A 17,898-nucleotide genomic window follows, 5' to 3' on the forward strand; every position below is an offset into this window, starting at 1 on the left:
GAATTAAGGTAGAGACCAGGCATGAGGCCTACTATTGTGGTAGTTCATGGAAGAGGTGAGGGCTCAACCAAGAAAATCACAGCAGATCCAGAAAAGATAAAAGATATTAAGAGACAGGGTTGCCTGGGTGGCTCCGTCAGTTAAGCATCCAACTTTGGCTCGGGTCACGATCTCATGGCTCATGAGTTCGAGCCCCACATCAGGGTCTGTGCTGACAGCTCAGAGCCTGGAGCCTGCTTCGGATTCTGTGTCTCCCTCCCTCTCTCTCTGCCCCTCCCCTGCTCATGCTCTATCTCTCTCTGTCTCTCGAAAATAAACATTAAAAAAAAAATTTTTTTAAGCTGTTAAGAGACAGGAAATGGAATTTGCAGAAATTAGCCTTTGCCGAGGAGAGTGAGGGAAAGGAGAGGCTCAAAAATCACTCTCAGGTTTGCAGCTGAGATTCCTAGATCGCCACACCCCCGATGGAAAGGGAATTCAGGGTAAAGAGTAGATGCCAAAGATAGATAATGAGCTTAGTTTTGGACACATTGCGTTTGAGATGCCTGTGGGATGTACATAGGTAAAGCTAGCCTGCACACACTTGATCACATGAAGTTTAGGAGTCACCAGTCCCTAGGTAATAGCAAAAACTATGAAAATGGATGAGCTCACTCAGAGAGAACATACAGAATGACAAGTAAGGGAAATGAATAGAGAAAAAAGGCCTGGGAACACCAGCACTCGTGGGTGGGCTACAGGGAGAGGATCCAGGGAAGCAGACAATGAAAACAATGTCAGAGACGTAAAAGTACATCCAGGGGTGTAGGGTGCCATCTAAGCCAAAAGAGAACAGAAATTTAAGAAAAATTGAACGTAGCAGAGAACGTTTCTGAAATTAGGACGGAAAAGCACCCATTGGATTTGGCAATTAGGATATCATCCGAATAACGATGTAATAATGTGGTGAAGGCAGAAGGATTATGACACATGGAAAAGTTAATAGAAGGGGCAAGACCACAGAGAAAGCACGTGTTGACGATTCCTTTGAAGTCTTAATGAGAATCTGAGGTCCTTAAGAGAGGGGTGAGGAGAGAATAGGAAGGACAAAGCAGCAGCACAAATTTGGGAAGGCTGCCGAGAACAGGAAAGAGCCAAACCAAGCACTGGCAGAGGAAGGACAAGGGGCATGGAAGGTGTTCTTGAGATGAAGATCCAGAAATTTTTTTGTGGCAACGACCCGTACTTTTGTTTCCCCATCAAAAGATGGGTTGCAGAATTGGTCCAGGATTAGATCAAGCTGCCACTGAAGAATCTGTTTGAAGGTCGCTGGGCAAATGGTGACACATGGCCTCCTCTGGCTACAAGCAAGGCTCGGAATGCAAGCATTTAGGTTTCTGGAGTCTCTTGCAGAGTGAGCAGGGGAGAATTGGAAATATGTGTCGGTTCACCTAACCAAGCAGTGTCTGCCCTAGAGAGCAAGTGTCAGCATCCTCATATAGACCAATCAGTTGAGTACAGAAAGCCATGGTTACATTGCCACAATTAGTTAGCTAGGAGTCTCAAAGATGCCTGCTTTTATACAATGGTTGTAAGAGGAATGGAATATGATGAATGATCTGATGCGATCCCTCCCTAGTATTAGCAAAACAGCTCAAAGTGTATATTTTAATTAAATGAGCAAGTACTAACATTTTTAAAGTCTAGTATATGTGGGCTTTGCTGATACGAACAACAATCCCCAAGATCTATAACCACATAGCCTCTAAAAGGATGTGTCCATTTGTGTGTGTCCAGTAGCCTTCTATCTCGACTGTATCCCAAGCCAATTCCGTCAGCACTGCTTATTTGTAGATTTCCACTGGACATTTAAGAGAGAGTTCCTTATTTTGTGTTGTATTTGTTTGCCGTGCTCAGCAGTTTTGGGCTCAGTCTATTCCTTCCTGTTAAGAAAACTTCGCAAATTTCAGTGAGCCCTCAGGAATTCAGAGGCCAGCTTTTCAGTAGAGCTCTGGGCTGTGATTTTTCATTCTCCTTTACTAAAATGTTATGTTTTTGTTGTAGATTACAGTCAAGTGAAATGTACAATGCGCTGCTTTTTTAAACTCCTTTTTACCTCACTCATTCCAAGTTTTATCTGGACTGTTTCTTTTCCATTAACTTACTCTACTTGGATTCTTTTTTTAATTTAACTTCCTTGGTGGAATTTGTCTAGAATGCCTTTGATGGAGTTTAGGAGATCGGTATAACTCTGGACCTCAAGCCAGGCGTCTGATTTCTTCGGGGTCTGATTTCTGCACCTTATCGTTGGCACTTAAAGAGTTCTCAAACCACAGTAACTGACCATCATTCGGCAGTGGAGTCCAGGGACTCAAAAGCCCTAACGTGCTTTGAAGTATTAGAAAAGTGTTACTCATAGTCACTTTCATCCAGCCTGCCAAATGAAAACATTATGAAGGCAGTGATCTCACCTGGCAATCGTACAGCATGAGCAGTGTTAACCTGAGAGAGGCGGCACCATGCCATGTGTCCATTCCTACAGATCGAGGTGGTGAGCATCTTGAACGATGCCAAGGCTGGCAGTAATGTGAAGACTATTTCACTGCATTTCCTTCTTCCTTACAGATCAGATCCCTTTGCCTGAATTTGTTTGTTTGTTTTTTTGTTTAATCTTTGCCATGATAATTTATTAAAGTCTGGTTCTCCAGAGGAGATCTTGGCCTTATGAAGCTGGACTGTCTCTCTGGGTCCTTCTCTGGGCTTAGCAAAGTCCAGAAACAGATGCAGCTGTGAAAGGCTGTGACTGCAGACACCGCTGTAGTCAGATGTGACTCTCTACCCTGTGAGGCAAACCCCTCCTGAGTTAGTCAGTGATGCTTTGCCAAATCTTACGTGCCCTAGATCCCAGGAGCCTTTCTTCCAAAAGATACTGCGTCCTCTGACAGAGAGAAGAATTTTGAGATGGAAAAGCAAAAAATACCGGTAACGGAATTTCAAGATGGGATTACCTTTTAAGTACCTTGTTGCTATAATTAAGCTTAAGACTCTTAACCTGGACAAGTCACATGCCAATGAATAATGATAATTGCTTATTATTTGTATAATTTTAAGGGAGATTGACATGCTGTTCTTCTATGTGTCTTACCTACAATGGCCCATTTAACGCCTCCCCAAAACCCCATGTCACAAGTACTATTCTCTCCATGTGACAGCGAGAAACTGAGGCAGACATAATTTAAGAATTTAGCTCTCAGTCACATAGTAAGTAAGTGGTGGAGACAGGATTCAAAGCCAGTCTTGGAAACTCTAGAGAACTAAGAACTCCTCAGTGAAATTGCCAAGTTAATTGCTGGTGGTCTTTGAGAAACTGTGGGTAACGGGATATGCAGCAGAAGTCTAGACACAAATGTGGTTTGCACTTTTGCTGTTAAATTTTGTCAATTACTTGATAGGGAAACAGAAGGTAGCTTTCTCAAATTTTCCACAAAGACCTTTTGGGGCTTTTAACTGATTATAAGCTCTGTACAAGTTTAAGTAGAATACAGTGTACTCTGCCTAACCACCCCCCCAAGATTTCGGGCTTACATGCAAGCAGCATAGCATCCAGAACAGGGGGGCTGATCATTCTCTCTAGAAAGGTCAGACCTACTGTAGTATTTACTACACATTTCAAGGGACGGAATGTGTTTGTTAGCAAATTATGAGAATTATAAAATAATTCAATCTGGTTATTTGAGGAATACCTGAAAAACTGGGGACAGTTAGCCTGGGAAGGGGAAGACTTCAGGGAAGCCAAAAGAGGGGATATCTTCAATACTTGAAGTACCAACATATAGGGCAATGATTGCAAAGTTGGTAGGATCAGAGCCAGTGATTAGAATTGAATGGCAACAGGGGCGCCTGGGTGGCTCAGCTGGTTAAGCATCCGACTCTTGGTTTCAGCTCACGTCATGATCTCAGCATCGTGACTTCAAGCCCCACGTCAAGCTCTGCACTGACGGCTGACAGCACAGAGCCTGCTTGGGATTCTCTGTCTCTCCCACTCTCTCTTTCACTCGCTTGTGTACACATGTGTGCATGTGCGTGCTCTCTCTCTCTCTCAAAATAAACAAACCTAAAAAAAAAGAAATTGACGGCAACAGATAACGGCTAGATATCGATGGTCAAATCCTTCAGAGATGAAGTAGGCTGCCTTAAAAGGTATCGAATATTCTTTCGTAAACATTTGTGTGAGTAATACAACCAGAAGCGCAACAGCCACTTGAAGATGTACAAGGGACACAAGCAGAGACCACATGGTTGGGCCAGATGATGATTAAGGTCACTTCCAGCTCTGAGTTTCTGTTCTATAAATCTGTGAGTTGATTGCAGACAATCGGTGTTGAATCGAGTACAAAGGTAGGCTGTCATGTCTTGGACGTCTCATGCTGCCAACACCAACGTTAGCCAAATTGGTCAAAACACGATGAACAACAAAATAGTACGTCGCTTCAAACAAATCTGTGGGCACCTCGTGCAGTGACTGGTGTTTTCTCCCCACTTCTTTCAGTGCTGTCTCCTGCTCAAGAGAGCCACGTGAACATGGATCTTCCCCCAGTGTCAGAGCAGATCATGCAGACTCTGAGCGAACTTGCCAAATCTTTCCAGGATATGGCTGACCGCTGCTTGCTGGTCCTACACCTGGAAGTCAGGTACGACACAGCCAAGCCCGGGGCTTTGCTCTTTGAATGCACAGTGGGTCATAAATCGCTTGCTGCTTTCTGGGGAGTGTCACCACAACTTTTGATTCTGAGTTTTGATGCTGACTTTTTTTTTTTTTTTTTACACTGAACGTGATTTTTAGTGTTAATCAGTCACGGTAAAACTTTTTCAGCATGTGCTGTATCGTCAGCGTCGTGATTCAGTGTTTGCATGGCTTGTGACATCAGCATGATGTGGATTTGAATGTCCCTACCAGCTAACTGGTCCATCTTAAGTCAGTTAATGACCTTTACTGGTCCTGTTTTCTCATCTTAAAAATACAACAATAATTCCTCACTTAGAGACTTTATAAATGAAATAATAAATAATAAGTACAATGCCGGCCACAAAATAAGGGCTCAAGTGTGGTAACTCTGCGATTATGGTAACTTTATTGTCACTGATATTTTTACTGACATACTCTGCTAATCAGTAAGGAAGTATATGGATGCAAGAACCATGGGCCCTTCCTACAAGAACTTAAAGCCCAGGAGGAGATTATGTTAGATAATAACTGAGGAGAAAAGTTTCAAACATCTTTGAATATGGCACCCCATATTCTTGGACTCTTTCCTTCCCCTGCAGTGTAGAACATTCTTAGGTTTGCTGGCCTCTCTTATCACAACTATGGAAATGGTAGAAAGAAAAGACTGGGAAGTTTTCAATCGTTTGCTCATTCGGTAAACATTTACCAAGTGCCCTCTTTGTGCCGGGCAGTGTTCTAGAAATTGGGATACGGCAATGAAAAAAACACTCAAGGTTCCTGCTCTCATGGAGCTACATTATAATGGGGGAATATGGCCAATGAGTGAACAAAAAAGATAATTTCCAAAAAGTGCAACAAACAAAATAAAATAGCATAATGGAATCAAGCAATGCTAGCCAACAAAAATGTAAAGGGAGCTATATGTTCAAACCACATAGATAATTAAACTTTTCTAATAGTCACATTTGAAATAGTAGAGAGAGACATAAATTATAATCTATTTTATCTAAACCAGTGTATCACAAATATTATCATTTCAGCATGTAACTAACCTGAAAATTATTGATGAGCTATTTTGCCTTTTTGTGTACTAAGCCTTTTAAATTTGCATATTTTACACTTACAGCACCTTGACATTGAGACTGGTCACATTTCAAGTGCTTGATAGCCACACGTGGCTAGTGCTGTCATACTGGACAGTGCAGAGAGTAGCTGGGTTTGACTACAAAGGGGGATTGGCTTTTTTGGTTTTTTGTTTTTTAATAGTGTGGTCAGAGAAAATTGACAGGATAACAAGAAGGAGCCATCTGTACAAAGCCCCAGGAGAAAAGAATTTCAGACAGAGAGGGCAACACTCCAAGGTCCTGAGAAAATCGAGCTTGGCAGTACTGAGGAATGGAGAGGGGTCCAGTATAACCATAGCCCTATGACCAAGGAGGTGGGAGGAGTGGAAGGGATACATAAAGAGGCGGGCTGGAGCCTGACCATGTGTAGTCACCAAGCCTGGCACATTATAGCGACCCTCAGACCAAGTGAATCATTCAGATTTTATTTTAAGTGCATTAAGAAGTCATAGAAGGGTTTTAGACAAGGGACAGAACTTCATTCATTCATTCACTCTTTCATCCATTTACCTTTTTTAAAGTTTTTATTTATTTATTTTGAGAGAGACAGCAACAGTATGAGCAGGAAAGAGGCAGAGAGAGAGGCAGAGAGAGAATCCCAAGCAGGCTCTGGGCTGCCAGCTGTGGAGCCCAACGTGGGACTCGAACTCACAAACCATGAGATCATGGCCTGAGCCAAAACCGAGAATCAGACTCTTAACCGACTGAGCCACCAAGGCGCCCTCCCCCCGCATTTACGTTTTTAAAAGAGCACCTTAACTGTTGTTTGGAAAAGGGATGATAGGAAGAAATATGAATGGAAGCATAGCGACCATTGAGAGCAGTTACGAGCACCAGAGTAACAGGTGGAGGTGTGCCAAGGGTTGGTTTGAGATATATCCCAAAGGTAGAGCCGATGAAGTGTGTTGATCAACTGGATCGGGCGCAGGGGCTGGGGGCAGTGAAAGAGGGGACTCAAGGAAAACCACCAGCTTTGGGGTGAGAGCAATTATGTTGATGCCAGGGCCATTAACTAACTGAGGTGAGAAAGTCTGAAGGGAGGAGAAAGGTTGAGAGAGGGGTGGAAGCCAAGACTTCCGTCTGGGAAACGTTCAGTTTGAGATGCTTCCTAGACCTCTAGGTAGCAATGTCAGATAGTTGGATAGAGACTTTTGGGACTTCAGGATCAGAAAACTCAAGATCGGAAACTATATACATTACATCAGAAAGGGTAATACATTTTCTTCTATATTACCATGAGACATTATTAAAGTTTATGGAGTATTTTGCTTTCTCGTTTGGAGTCTTTACTAGATTAAGTTTTTAAAAATGTAAATAGACTCCCTCTCTCTGTCCCTCCCTCGCTCATGCTCTGTCTCTCTCACTCTCAAAAATGAATAAATGTTTTTTTAAAAAAAAGAGGGGGGCGCCTGGGTGGCTCAGTCGGTTGGGCGTCCGACTTCAGCTCAGGTCATGATCTCGCAGTCCATGAGTTCGAGCCCTGCATCAGGCCCTGTGCTGACAGCTCGCAGCCTGGAGCCTGCTTCAGATTCTGTGACTCCCTCTCTCTGTCCCTCCCTCGCTCATGCTCTGTCTCTCTCACTCTCAAATATGAATAAATGTTAAAAAAAAAATGTAAATAGGATTTTGGTTCACATGTTTGGAGTCCAGTTAGAACTTGGATACCTTTAGGGTGCTGGGTGGCTCAGTTGGTTAAGCGTCCAACTTCGACTCAGGTCACGATCTCACGGTTCGTGGGTTCGAGCCCTGCATCAGGCTCTGTGCTGACAGCTCGGAGCCTGGAGCCTGCTTCGGATTCTGTGTCTCCCTCTCTCTCTGCTTTTCCCCCACATCTCCCTCTTTCTCTGCTCCTCCTCCACTCACGCTCTGTCTCTCTCTCTCGCAAAAATAAATAAACAGTAAAAAAAAAGAAGAACTTGGATATCTTCAGGTGTGCTCAGGCAAAGCCAAATTGATAATGTATTGTGGATGTCATTTCTTTTGTATGCCTCGTGCTTTTTTCATTCTTCATTATCTTGTCCAGTGAGTTACTTCTTAATTGCTTATGAGCACCTTGTGAGTGGAGTAAGAGAAGAAGCATTGCAGATTTGAAATGTTTTACCCAACATTATTTCCGATTTTGTTTCTCACATGCAGCTGTCCAGAAAGAAAGGCTCTTGCTCTGTGTTTTCTGACTTGTTTTACGATAGTTTGTAGATTTGTTTTCTATTTATTTACAGGCTGACAGTGAAATAAATCGGGTGGTTTCTAAGAATAGATAAATGCAATAGACAAAACAAAAACCAAAACAAAAAACAGTAACATTCTTATGCCTCTGTTACCCGGGTTGCACAGAAAAGCAAGGGAACATCAAATTAATTACTATCACAGCTCCTGGAATTTATGCTAGTGATTGTGTTGGGAGCACAGCGTCTTCCACATTCAGAATTACCTGCTTGTCCTATAGTTAATTCCAAGTGGGAGATTTTCAACACATTTGAGGAAGTCTTTTAAATCCTCAACCTCTAGTCTGTCCTTTTTATTTTGGTACATCATGACAGTACTGTTCTTAATGCTGAACACATTTTAGTCATTATTTGTTAACTCTACAAGAAAACTACCCATTGCTATATCTCCTTTAACATTCATTTAAAAACAGAAAAAGGTCATTGTAAGCACGAAGAACAAAAAGGACCGAGTTTTAGAGTCCTGGATGCAGAATTCTCTTTCCTTGACTTTCACTCAGAGCACTAAACATGTTTATTTTCTCAAAGTTAAACTCCTTCATCTTATAACATGGTTTCAGCATTCAGGTTGCTTTCTTATGAATGTGCTCCATATTGTCTTTGTCCCTTTCAAAGTATGGTAGACGACACTAGGCAGAAAGCTCCATGGATGGCTCAGATAATGAATGTGGACACACTTCATTCATTCCTTGTCACAGGAACGTGCATTTTTGTGTGCATCTGTTTATACGGTTGATGGCACTATACGAATAGGCCACATCTCTAGCATATCCGTACACGGTCCTATAATAATGCTGAAATAAGGAGACTGCTGAGCGCTCTGGATATCCACAGCGCGTGACCGTGGAAGAGACTCTCGGCTCCCAGAAGGCAGGAATCAGGTGTGCCTTGTTCATTCCTGTGGCCCCAGAACCTGGAACAGTCCTGCTACATAATAGGTGCTCAATAAAAACCTGAATGCTTCTTGCGAATTAGCTGGTTTGAAATCAAGCCTCGATAAAACACGTGCTATTTCTCCAACCAAAACCTGTTGCCCTTTCAAGAAAATGAATTGGTTTGGAGACTCCGTTTTCACTATATGCTGTCTAAGAAGTACAGAGATGCATGGCCAGCATCACCCTTGTCACCAGAATCTGCTAGTGTTTGTTTTGCTCCCATCCTGCCATACAAGAGAATTAGAACGCAGGCCCTGTCACTCAGGAGCTGGGGCAATGAAGAAGTGCCTGGTTAGGTACTGTCTCTGGTACTTTTCCCCCAGAAGCCACTGAAATAAGATAGCACCACAGAAATTAACAGGGAAAAAAAAGTATGGAAAATGCTAGCAAGAAGTCCAGAACAATTTCAAACGCCCAAATGTGTCTTTTTCACCAAATTTTTTTTATATCCATAGCCCGTATTTTTCTGTAACATGTTAAAGTTCAAGCCAGAAAGTGTTCTCAAATCCAGTAGGTTCTGCATTTAAGGACCCATCCAAAGAGCATTTGACATTTTACCTGCGTCACTTTCGGTCACATTTAACCAATAATCAGCCCCTTTCCACAGTTTGAAGCCCAAGGCAAATGACACCCCCAAGAAGTGAAAGACATGGTGAGACCATTTAAAATTGTTGAGGTGGTGTTTTTTTTTTTTTTTTTTCCTATTTGAACTTCAGAAGAAGAAAATTAAGTTGCCATTTGAGTCCAAGATGCCAAGAATGTCACCTTTATCGGCTGATTTCTCTCACCATCAGGAGGGCTCTAAGTGGGTTCAACAGCAACCGCCTGTCACTGTTGGGATCCTGAGTGTGCACTTTCTGAAAATCAACCACCCTGCTGTGTAATCAGCAATATTTGCAGAAAACCTTAATGCCAAGGTCGTGTTAAGGTCAGCAACAACATGCCAGAATCCAAAGAAAACACTTTGTGAATTTGACATTGGCCAGCAACTGTTTTCTTTTTCACCTCTAATCACTGGGGGGGGAGGAAGATCGTACCTTAAAGCCGTCTTACTTCTCTCTTCTGCCACTCACTTCAGGATCTTAGAAGCACTCACCGCCAATTCAGGAGAATGTCCCAAGCAGTCTCTCTCCTTTCAGTTGCTCTCATCCTTCACCATCAGCCCACCCGTTATACTGTGCTAGAGTGATCTTGCCAAAGCTTGTATCTGATTACATCATTCCACCTCTTGAAATCCTAAGGCTCCCACCTCCTAAGGCTCCCTAGAAGCCATTCTCAGATGAAACCCAGAATCCTTAGATGGCCTCCAAAGCTGAATGACCTACCCATGTCCCCAGGCTCACCTCATGCCCCTGTCTTCATATGTGATCTCTGCATACCAAAAGGAACCACTTGTCCTTCCTCAAAACCAACCTTCATTCACACCCTCATGCCTTTGTCCAGAGTCTTCCATTGCTAGGGTTATGTCATCTGTAATTTACTGTAAAAATACCTTAGCACTGATGGCTTGATCTTATTTTCAGCTAAGATCTGCTCGGTTTAAATGTCAACCACAGTAGCCATCAATTTCCCTAGTCATGAATCCCACCCCAGATTGGTCAACTTTCATTCTATCAGAAAGGTCACCTTCCGGAGGGCACTGCAACCAGTGCAGTTACTGGCATCTTGATTAACACTATACACCCTGCCAATGAGCAGATGAATGCCATAAATTTTTGTTGGTGAAATTAGTCATTAGTTGATGCAGCTATTAGATCACCACTGATAATGAAAATGAACTGATAGTCAAGATACTTAGATTCCCCTGCATGAGCAGGTTATAAGAATACATCACATCCTATACAAAATTATAAAACGTAAAACTACAAACCTTCTAGAAGAAAACATAGGGAAAGAAATTCTGTGACTTTGTTTAGGCCAAGATTTATTACATAGGACCCGAGAAACACCATCCAAAAAGAAAAAAAATGATAAATTGAAGTCCATCAAAATTGAAAACCGTTCTTTTTTTTTTTTTTTAATTTTTTTTTTAACGTTTATTTTTGAGACAGAGAAAGACAGAGCATGAACAGGTGAGGAGCAGAGAGAGAGGGAGACACAGAATCTGAAACAGGCTCCAGGCTCTGAGCTGTCAGCACAGAGCCCGACACGGGGCTCGAACTCACGGACAGCGAGATCATGACCTGAGTGGAAGTCAGCCGCTTAACCGACTGAGCCACCCAGGCGCCCCAAAAACCATTCTTAAAAGACATCACTAAAATGAAAAGACAAGCCAGGGGCGCCTGGGTGGCTCGGTGGGTTAAGCGGCCGACTTCGGCTCGGGTCATGATCTCACGGTCCGTGAGTTCGAGCCCCGTGTTGGGCTCTGTGCTGACAGCTCAGAGCCTGGAGCCTGTTTCAGATTCTGTGTCTCCCTCTCTCTCTGCTCCTCACCTGTTCATGCTCTGTCTCTCTCTGTCTCAAAAATAAATAAACATTAAAAAAAAAATTTAAAAAAAAAATGAAAAGACAAGACAAAGAGTGAGATAAAATATTTGTAAAATGCATATCTAATAAAGGAGTTGTATCCAGAACATATAAAGAACACCCAAAACAACCATTAAAAAAGTTGGGCAAGAATTATGAGCACAAAGTGGCAGATGGATGGCAGACAAGCACATGAAAATATGCCCAACATCATTAGTCATTAGGAAACTGAAAATTTAAAATCACAATGAGATATCACTGTACACATCTATTAGAATGTGTTTTATTAATTTTTTTTAAAACTAACAAACACTGAAGGCTTTATGCAAAGTGAACTAAGTGTGACAAAGAAGAAAGGCAAATACTGCATGGTGGCACTTATATGCAGAATTGGAAAAAAAAGTCAAAGTCATAGAAACAGAATAGGAAAGTTGTGGCTGGGATTGGGGGAAATAGAGGTTGGTAAAGGTACAGACTTTTAGCTATAAGGTTTGAATAAGGCCCGAGAATCTAATTTAAAACATGGTGACTATGGTTGATGACACTGTATTGTATAATTGAAATTTGTTAAGATGCTAAAAGTAGAACTTAAATGTTCTCATTGTTAAAAAAAAAAAAAAAGAATAAATATGTGATGGACATGTTCATTAACCAGACTGGGGAAAGCCTTCCACAAGGAATGTGTATATCAAATCGTGATGTGTACTTACAACATCTCACAGTATTATAGATCAGTTATACCTCAGTAAAGCTAAAATCTTTTTAAAAACTGGTGACAGTAGGTGCTGGTGTGGATGCTCAGCATCTGGAACTCTCATACGCTGCTGGTAGGAAAGCGAAATGGCATAGCACCTTTGGAAAATAGTTTGGCAGTTTCTTTTTTTTTTTTTAATTTTTTTTTTAACATTTATTTATTTTTGAGACAGAGAGAGACAGAGCATGAACAGGGGAGGGGCAGAGAGAGAGGGAGACACAGGATGTGAAACAGGCTCCAGGCTCTGAGCTGTCAGCACAGAGCCCGACGCGGGGCTCGAACCCACGGACCGCGAGATCATGACCTGAGCCGAAGTCGGACGCTTAACCGACCGAGCCACCCAGGCGCCCCAGTTTGGCAGTTTCTTATAAAATTAAAATATACTTATCTACATGACCCAGCGATTCCACTCCTAGTACTTACCCATTGGAAATGAAAATTTGTATTTACCCAAAATCCCGTACCTGAAGCAGCTTTCTGTGGTATCACCCCAGAGTAGAAACAGTCCAGATGTCAACGGGCGAATGGTTAAATTGTGGTACCTCCATACGGTGGAGATGTGCTCAGCAGTAACAAGGAATGAACAATAAAGTGGATAAATCACAGATGCCTCAGGCTGACCACAAGAAGCCAAACTCCGAAAGCTACATACTGTATGATTCCATTTATATGGCACTCTGGACAAGACAGAACTATAGGAAGGAAGCATAGATAGGTCAGTGGTTGCCAGAGCCTTGGCTATGGGTAGGGGTTGACTGCAGAGGGGCTCATGGGAATTCTAGGAGTGATGCTGTTGTTCTATAACTTGATCATAGTGGCGATTGTACAACTGTGTAGATTTGTCAAAACTGATAGAGCTATACACTAAAAAGGGTGATTTTTTACTGTTGATACATTATTTCTCAGTAAACCTTACTTTAAAAAAGAAAGATGAAAGCCAAGCCTAAAGATCCAGCATTAAGGATAAGGCCCAAGGCTTTTGCAGCCATTGGTTTAGGAGTATTTCCTATTACTTAATGTAGACTATAAGGGTACCAGAATTTTGACTCTGAACCTCCCGCGGTACGATCAGACAGAGCACCTAAAACAATAATTAGGACTTCACTGAGCTTATAGGACAGACTGTTCGAACTGTGCCTGCCAACGGATGGAAGGTTTTGGTTTTGGTATTTGAAGAAACGCCTATATGTGTGGTAGAATTATTTGGACTGGAACCTGCTTTCGTTACAGCTTAACACAAAGGTTATGAAGTGGCCAGTCTTGGCCCATCTCAGACTTCTTTGGCAGTTACCAGTAACTACCAGAAAGACCCTAAGAACTGTGCATGGTCAGAGTGATCAGGCCATGTCAACAGAGGAATGCACTCCTTCTTCAAGCTCGTTCAGATCATCTTTCTTACTTAAGTATCACCCCCTGTTGTGAACCTTTCCTGACGCTCCATGGCAGGTTTCCATGGCACATGGATACATGTGCTTCTGAGTGAGACGCTGCCTTCTTTTGGTCTCTGTCTCTCTCTCTTTTTTTTTTTTTTCTCAGTCTGCCCGACTAGGCTAGGGAGTGTTTAAGGGCATAAATCATGTCGCACATTCCCAAGGCCGAGCACGATTTTATTTTTAAATAAGTAAGTTTATTTTGGCGTTTTACTTAAGTAATAGATGAATAATAATAAATATGATAATAGCCATGATAGCCAACACTTACTATGCACTTGCTTTGTGCCAGGCCTGTGCTGTATGCTTTATGTTCACCAGCTCCTCTGAGCACCTTATGAGGTAGGTGTGGGCATCATCTAGACAAGGAAGCCGAGAAAGTAACTTGCCCAGAATCACACAGCTAGAACATGTTGGAATTGGGAATTGAAACCAAAGTAGTCTCATTCCAAAGCCTGCTCTTTAGAGCTCTGTGACCTCTGCCTCTCATTTTCACTATAGTAATATCCACTGAAAGATACAGTGCTTTTCACAGTATGTGTATAATCCAGTCTTTGAAAGGAATCTTAGGGGTGCCTGGGTGGCTCAATTGGTTAAGCGTCCGACTTCAGCTCAGGTCGTGATCTTGCGGTTCAAGAGTTCGAGCCCCGCATCGGGCTCTGTGCTGACAGCTTGGAGCCTGGAGCCTGCTTCTGATTCTGTGTCTCCCTGTCTCTAGCCCTCTCCTGCTCACCCACTGCCTGCCAAAAATAAACTTCTTTTTTTTTTAAAGGAATTTTAGAGTTCATTTACTCTTCATCCCCAATGTTTGGATTAAGCAAGTGAGGATCACAGAAGCTGACTTGCTCAAGATCTCTCACTTACTAGGTGGCTTTCCAGTGAATGAGCGGAGGAGTACATAAATATTTACAGAGCCACAGCTGCTTTAAGTGTTTGGGTGTTCTGTCACAAGAAGATTATTGTTTTCATCAGGAAAATGTGTTACTAACTGCTCTCTCCATCCTTGCCTCTCTTAGGGTTCACTGTTTCCATTATCTCATCCCCCTTGCAAAGGAGGGGAACTATGCCATTGTCGCTAATGTGGAAAGTATGGATTATGACCCTCTGGTGGTCAAGCTCAACAAAGACATCAGCGCCATTGAAGAGGCCATGAGTGCCAGCCTTCAGCAGCATAAGTTCCAATATATATTTGAAGGTCAGACCCTGCCTTTGCCCCTGGGATCTGGGGAGGAAGGAAGGGTGAAGGGTTTTTTGTGTGTGTCTCTCTACTTTTGAAGTTCAAAACTTGTAGTTGTTTGGGGTTTTTTCCTTTTCTTTTCTTTTTGGATTAAAGCTGCAACACCTAGTTTCTCTGTGTATGGCTAGGTAGACGACAATATGGCTGCCATCTGCTCCCGGTTGATAGGATTTAATCCAACGTAAGGCAGATAGATGGCAGTCTGGCTGCCTCCCTGACATGTCACTCATAAGAATTGGGTAAATATGTAGAGTGGGCCATGAGACCCACTCAAGAGGAGTTCATAAAAGGAAAAGAAACAAGATGCCTGGGTGGCTCAGTTGGCTAAGCATCTGACTCTTGATTTCAGCTTGAGCATGATCTTACAGGTTTGTGGGGTCGAGCCCCACAACGCAGAGCCCATTTGGGATTCCCTCTCTCCTCTCTCCCTGCCCTTCTCCCATGTGTGCATACATGTGCGTGCTCTCTCTCAAATTAAAAATAAATAAATAAAAATTAAAAAGCTTTAAAAAAAAGAAAAGAAAAAGAAACACGTATACAATGAGAAGAGGACTCTGAAAGATCTGTCATTGGCGAAAATTATCAGTGAAAGGGCAAGGTTTCTCTCAAAGAATGCACTGTTGTCTGAAAAGACCAGAAACCTCTGATCAGCAGAGATTTTAGAAAGGCTGCATCCATGAATGCCTTGGGGCAGGCCAGCAAGGAAAGGTATGAAAGATGGTTCCATCTAAAGGCATTCACCTTCAACATTTCAAAATATGTGATGCCAGCCAAATAAGTTTTCATGCTGGAGTCCCCCACTAGGGACCCCTTTTGGGACTTCAAACTATATTCCCTTCTTTCTTGTTTTGGTTTATTTGTATGTAGGCCTGGGTGCCAAAAGTATCTACGAGGTCTCTCAAAATTAAACCAGTGTTATTTCAAATAATTAAGAAGGTACCCTGTGCAAATAATCGTGGAACCCAGAGACAGGAAAGAAATGCTGGGCCATTGCTCACTTTATAAAACAGTTATGTTCCAGCACATTTGGACCCCGAAACTAAAAATCTTATTTTCCCACTAAATTGTATCATAAAGATGGAGGTATGTTCTGAGAGGAAACTATCCCTAAAAGACTTAAGCCAAAAAGTCTAAGTGATTAAAAGGTTAGCTGTTTCTTGCATGGTGCTGACACTCCAAGGGCCGCAGCGGTCCCCATCGGAGAAGTCACTCCTCACTCACTGCACAGTTTCCTTCTTGCTCTTGGCCGGGGCTCTTCTAAGCCCTATCTATCAACATTTGCAGTTCCCAGACTTTCTCTCTCATTTTTCCCAGCCATTTCTTAACATCTAATCCTGATGAGTAGCGACATTTTCTTGAAATATGAGCATAACACACTGATGTAGAATAGGGTTTAAGAAACCATAAATTGGAGACCTTCTGTTTAAAAAGCTCTAGCTATTTCTCCGTGACACCACTTTCCAAATCGAAAAGGCGTAATATGGAATTTCCCAAGGGGTAGAGAGTGGGGGTGACAGGATCCCAGTCTTCTTTGGTGTGACAGAAAAAAGTATGTTACCACAGGTATTATATGAAATTGCCATGGGCACCTAGGTGGCTCAGTCAGTTAAGCATCCGACTTTGGCTCAGGTCATGATCTCACAGATCATGAGTTCAAGCCCTGTGTCGGGTTCTGTGCTGACAGCTCAGAGCCTGGAGCCTGCTTCAGATCCTGTGTCTCCCTCTATCCCTGCCCCTCCCCTGCTTGCGCTCTGTCTGTCTCTCTCTCTCTCTCTCTCTCTCTCTCTCTCTCTCAAAAATAAGCAGAGAGGGAGGGAGGCAAACTATAAGAGACTCTTAAATACTGAGAACAAACTAAGGGTTGATGGGGGGTGGGGGAGAGGGGCATTGAGGAGGGCACCTGTTGGAATGACCACTGGGTGTTGTATGAAAACCAATTTGACAATACATTATATTTAATAAAAAATAAAATTAATTAAAATAAACATTTAAAAAAATTCTTAATTTGAAATTACCAGTATACAGTGGTAATGTAAAGCAGACAACCTCTTATAGGTTTTATTTTTAATTATTATTACGATCTATTATACATATTTATTAATATAAATTTACTTATTTAATATATTGATTATTATTTGCTATTCTGATTACACAGTGCACCCCCCTCCCATTGCCTACACTCGGGGCAAACTGCATTTTACCATGGTGGAATAAAATTGTGCCTGAAGTTACGGGCTCAGTAAAATCACACCAAAACGTGACTTACAGAGATTTTTCACATCAATCAGTTGTCTGGCTTTACATGTAAAATCCATGTGTGTGTTTCTTTTTCTTTGAGTAAAAAGCCTTTTGCTTCACTTTCAAACGGTAACACATACAAGTGAGTTCGTGGTCTGGAAGCAACGCTGGATGAGGGGAGCTGAAGCAAGAGAGAATGTTCCTCCTCTTCTTTTTGACCTTCATCCTAAACAAGGAAACTCATTTTGCAGATAGTGGGAGTCATTGAACCTGAAGAGGTGCCCTGAGCTCCCATCTGAACCTTCACCACAGAGGAACTCTGCCTTTAGAAGGGGAAGATAACAAAAATAGTAGATGGCTTGTAACAAGCCGGACTAGCTTTAGAGTTCTAGCGAAAGCTTTGACAAATGGCAACCCACATGCATCAATTTCTTACTCTATTTTTGCCTTATTAGGTTCCAAATCAACTTTTGAGCCAAAAGTACACCCCTGGCTTTTTTTGTGGGAGGAAGAGGAAAGCAAACAGATCATTGTATTTACATGTGTTCATCTCTGCTTCCAAAACCACTTTGCAGAAAAATGAGTCCCACTGCTCTTGAGTAGTTTATAACAACCTGGCGTATTTTCTTTTTTTTTTTTTTCAACTTTTTAATGTTTTTATTTTATTTTTGAGAGAGAGAGAGAGAGTGTGTGAGCGAGGGGTAGCGGGTAGAGAGAGAGGGAGACACAGAATCTGAAGCAGGCTCCAGGCTCTGAGCTGTCAGCACAGAGCCCGGCTCAGGGC

At 42.3% G+C, this 17,898-nt stretch overlaps 1 protein-coding gene across 1 annotated transcript in view; it reads left to right on the forward strand.

Annotated features, from left to right (window-relative positions):
• Positions 1-17,898, forward strand: part of EXOC4 (exocyst complex component 4) — a 750,505-nt gene that overhangs the window by 675,927 nt on the left and 56,680 nt on the right. Inside the window, exons 15-16 of the mRNA XM_042925097.1 lie at positions 4,529-4,670; positions 14,656-14,834. Of these exons, the coding sequence (XP_042781031.1) occupies positions 4,529-4,670; positions 14,656-14,834 (321 nt within the window). The remainder of the gene's footprint in view (positions 1-4,528; positions 4,671-14,655; positions 14,835-17,898) is intronic.

This window comes from Panthera leo, chromosome A2, assembly GCF_018350215.1.
Source record: "Panthera leo isolate Ple1 chromosome A2, P.leo_Ple1_pat1.1, whole genome shotgun sequence".
In the NCBI taxonomy this organism is placed as follows: Eukaryota; Metazoa; Chordata; class Mammalia; order Carnivora; family Felidae; genus Panthera; species Panthera leo.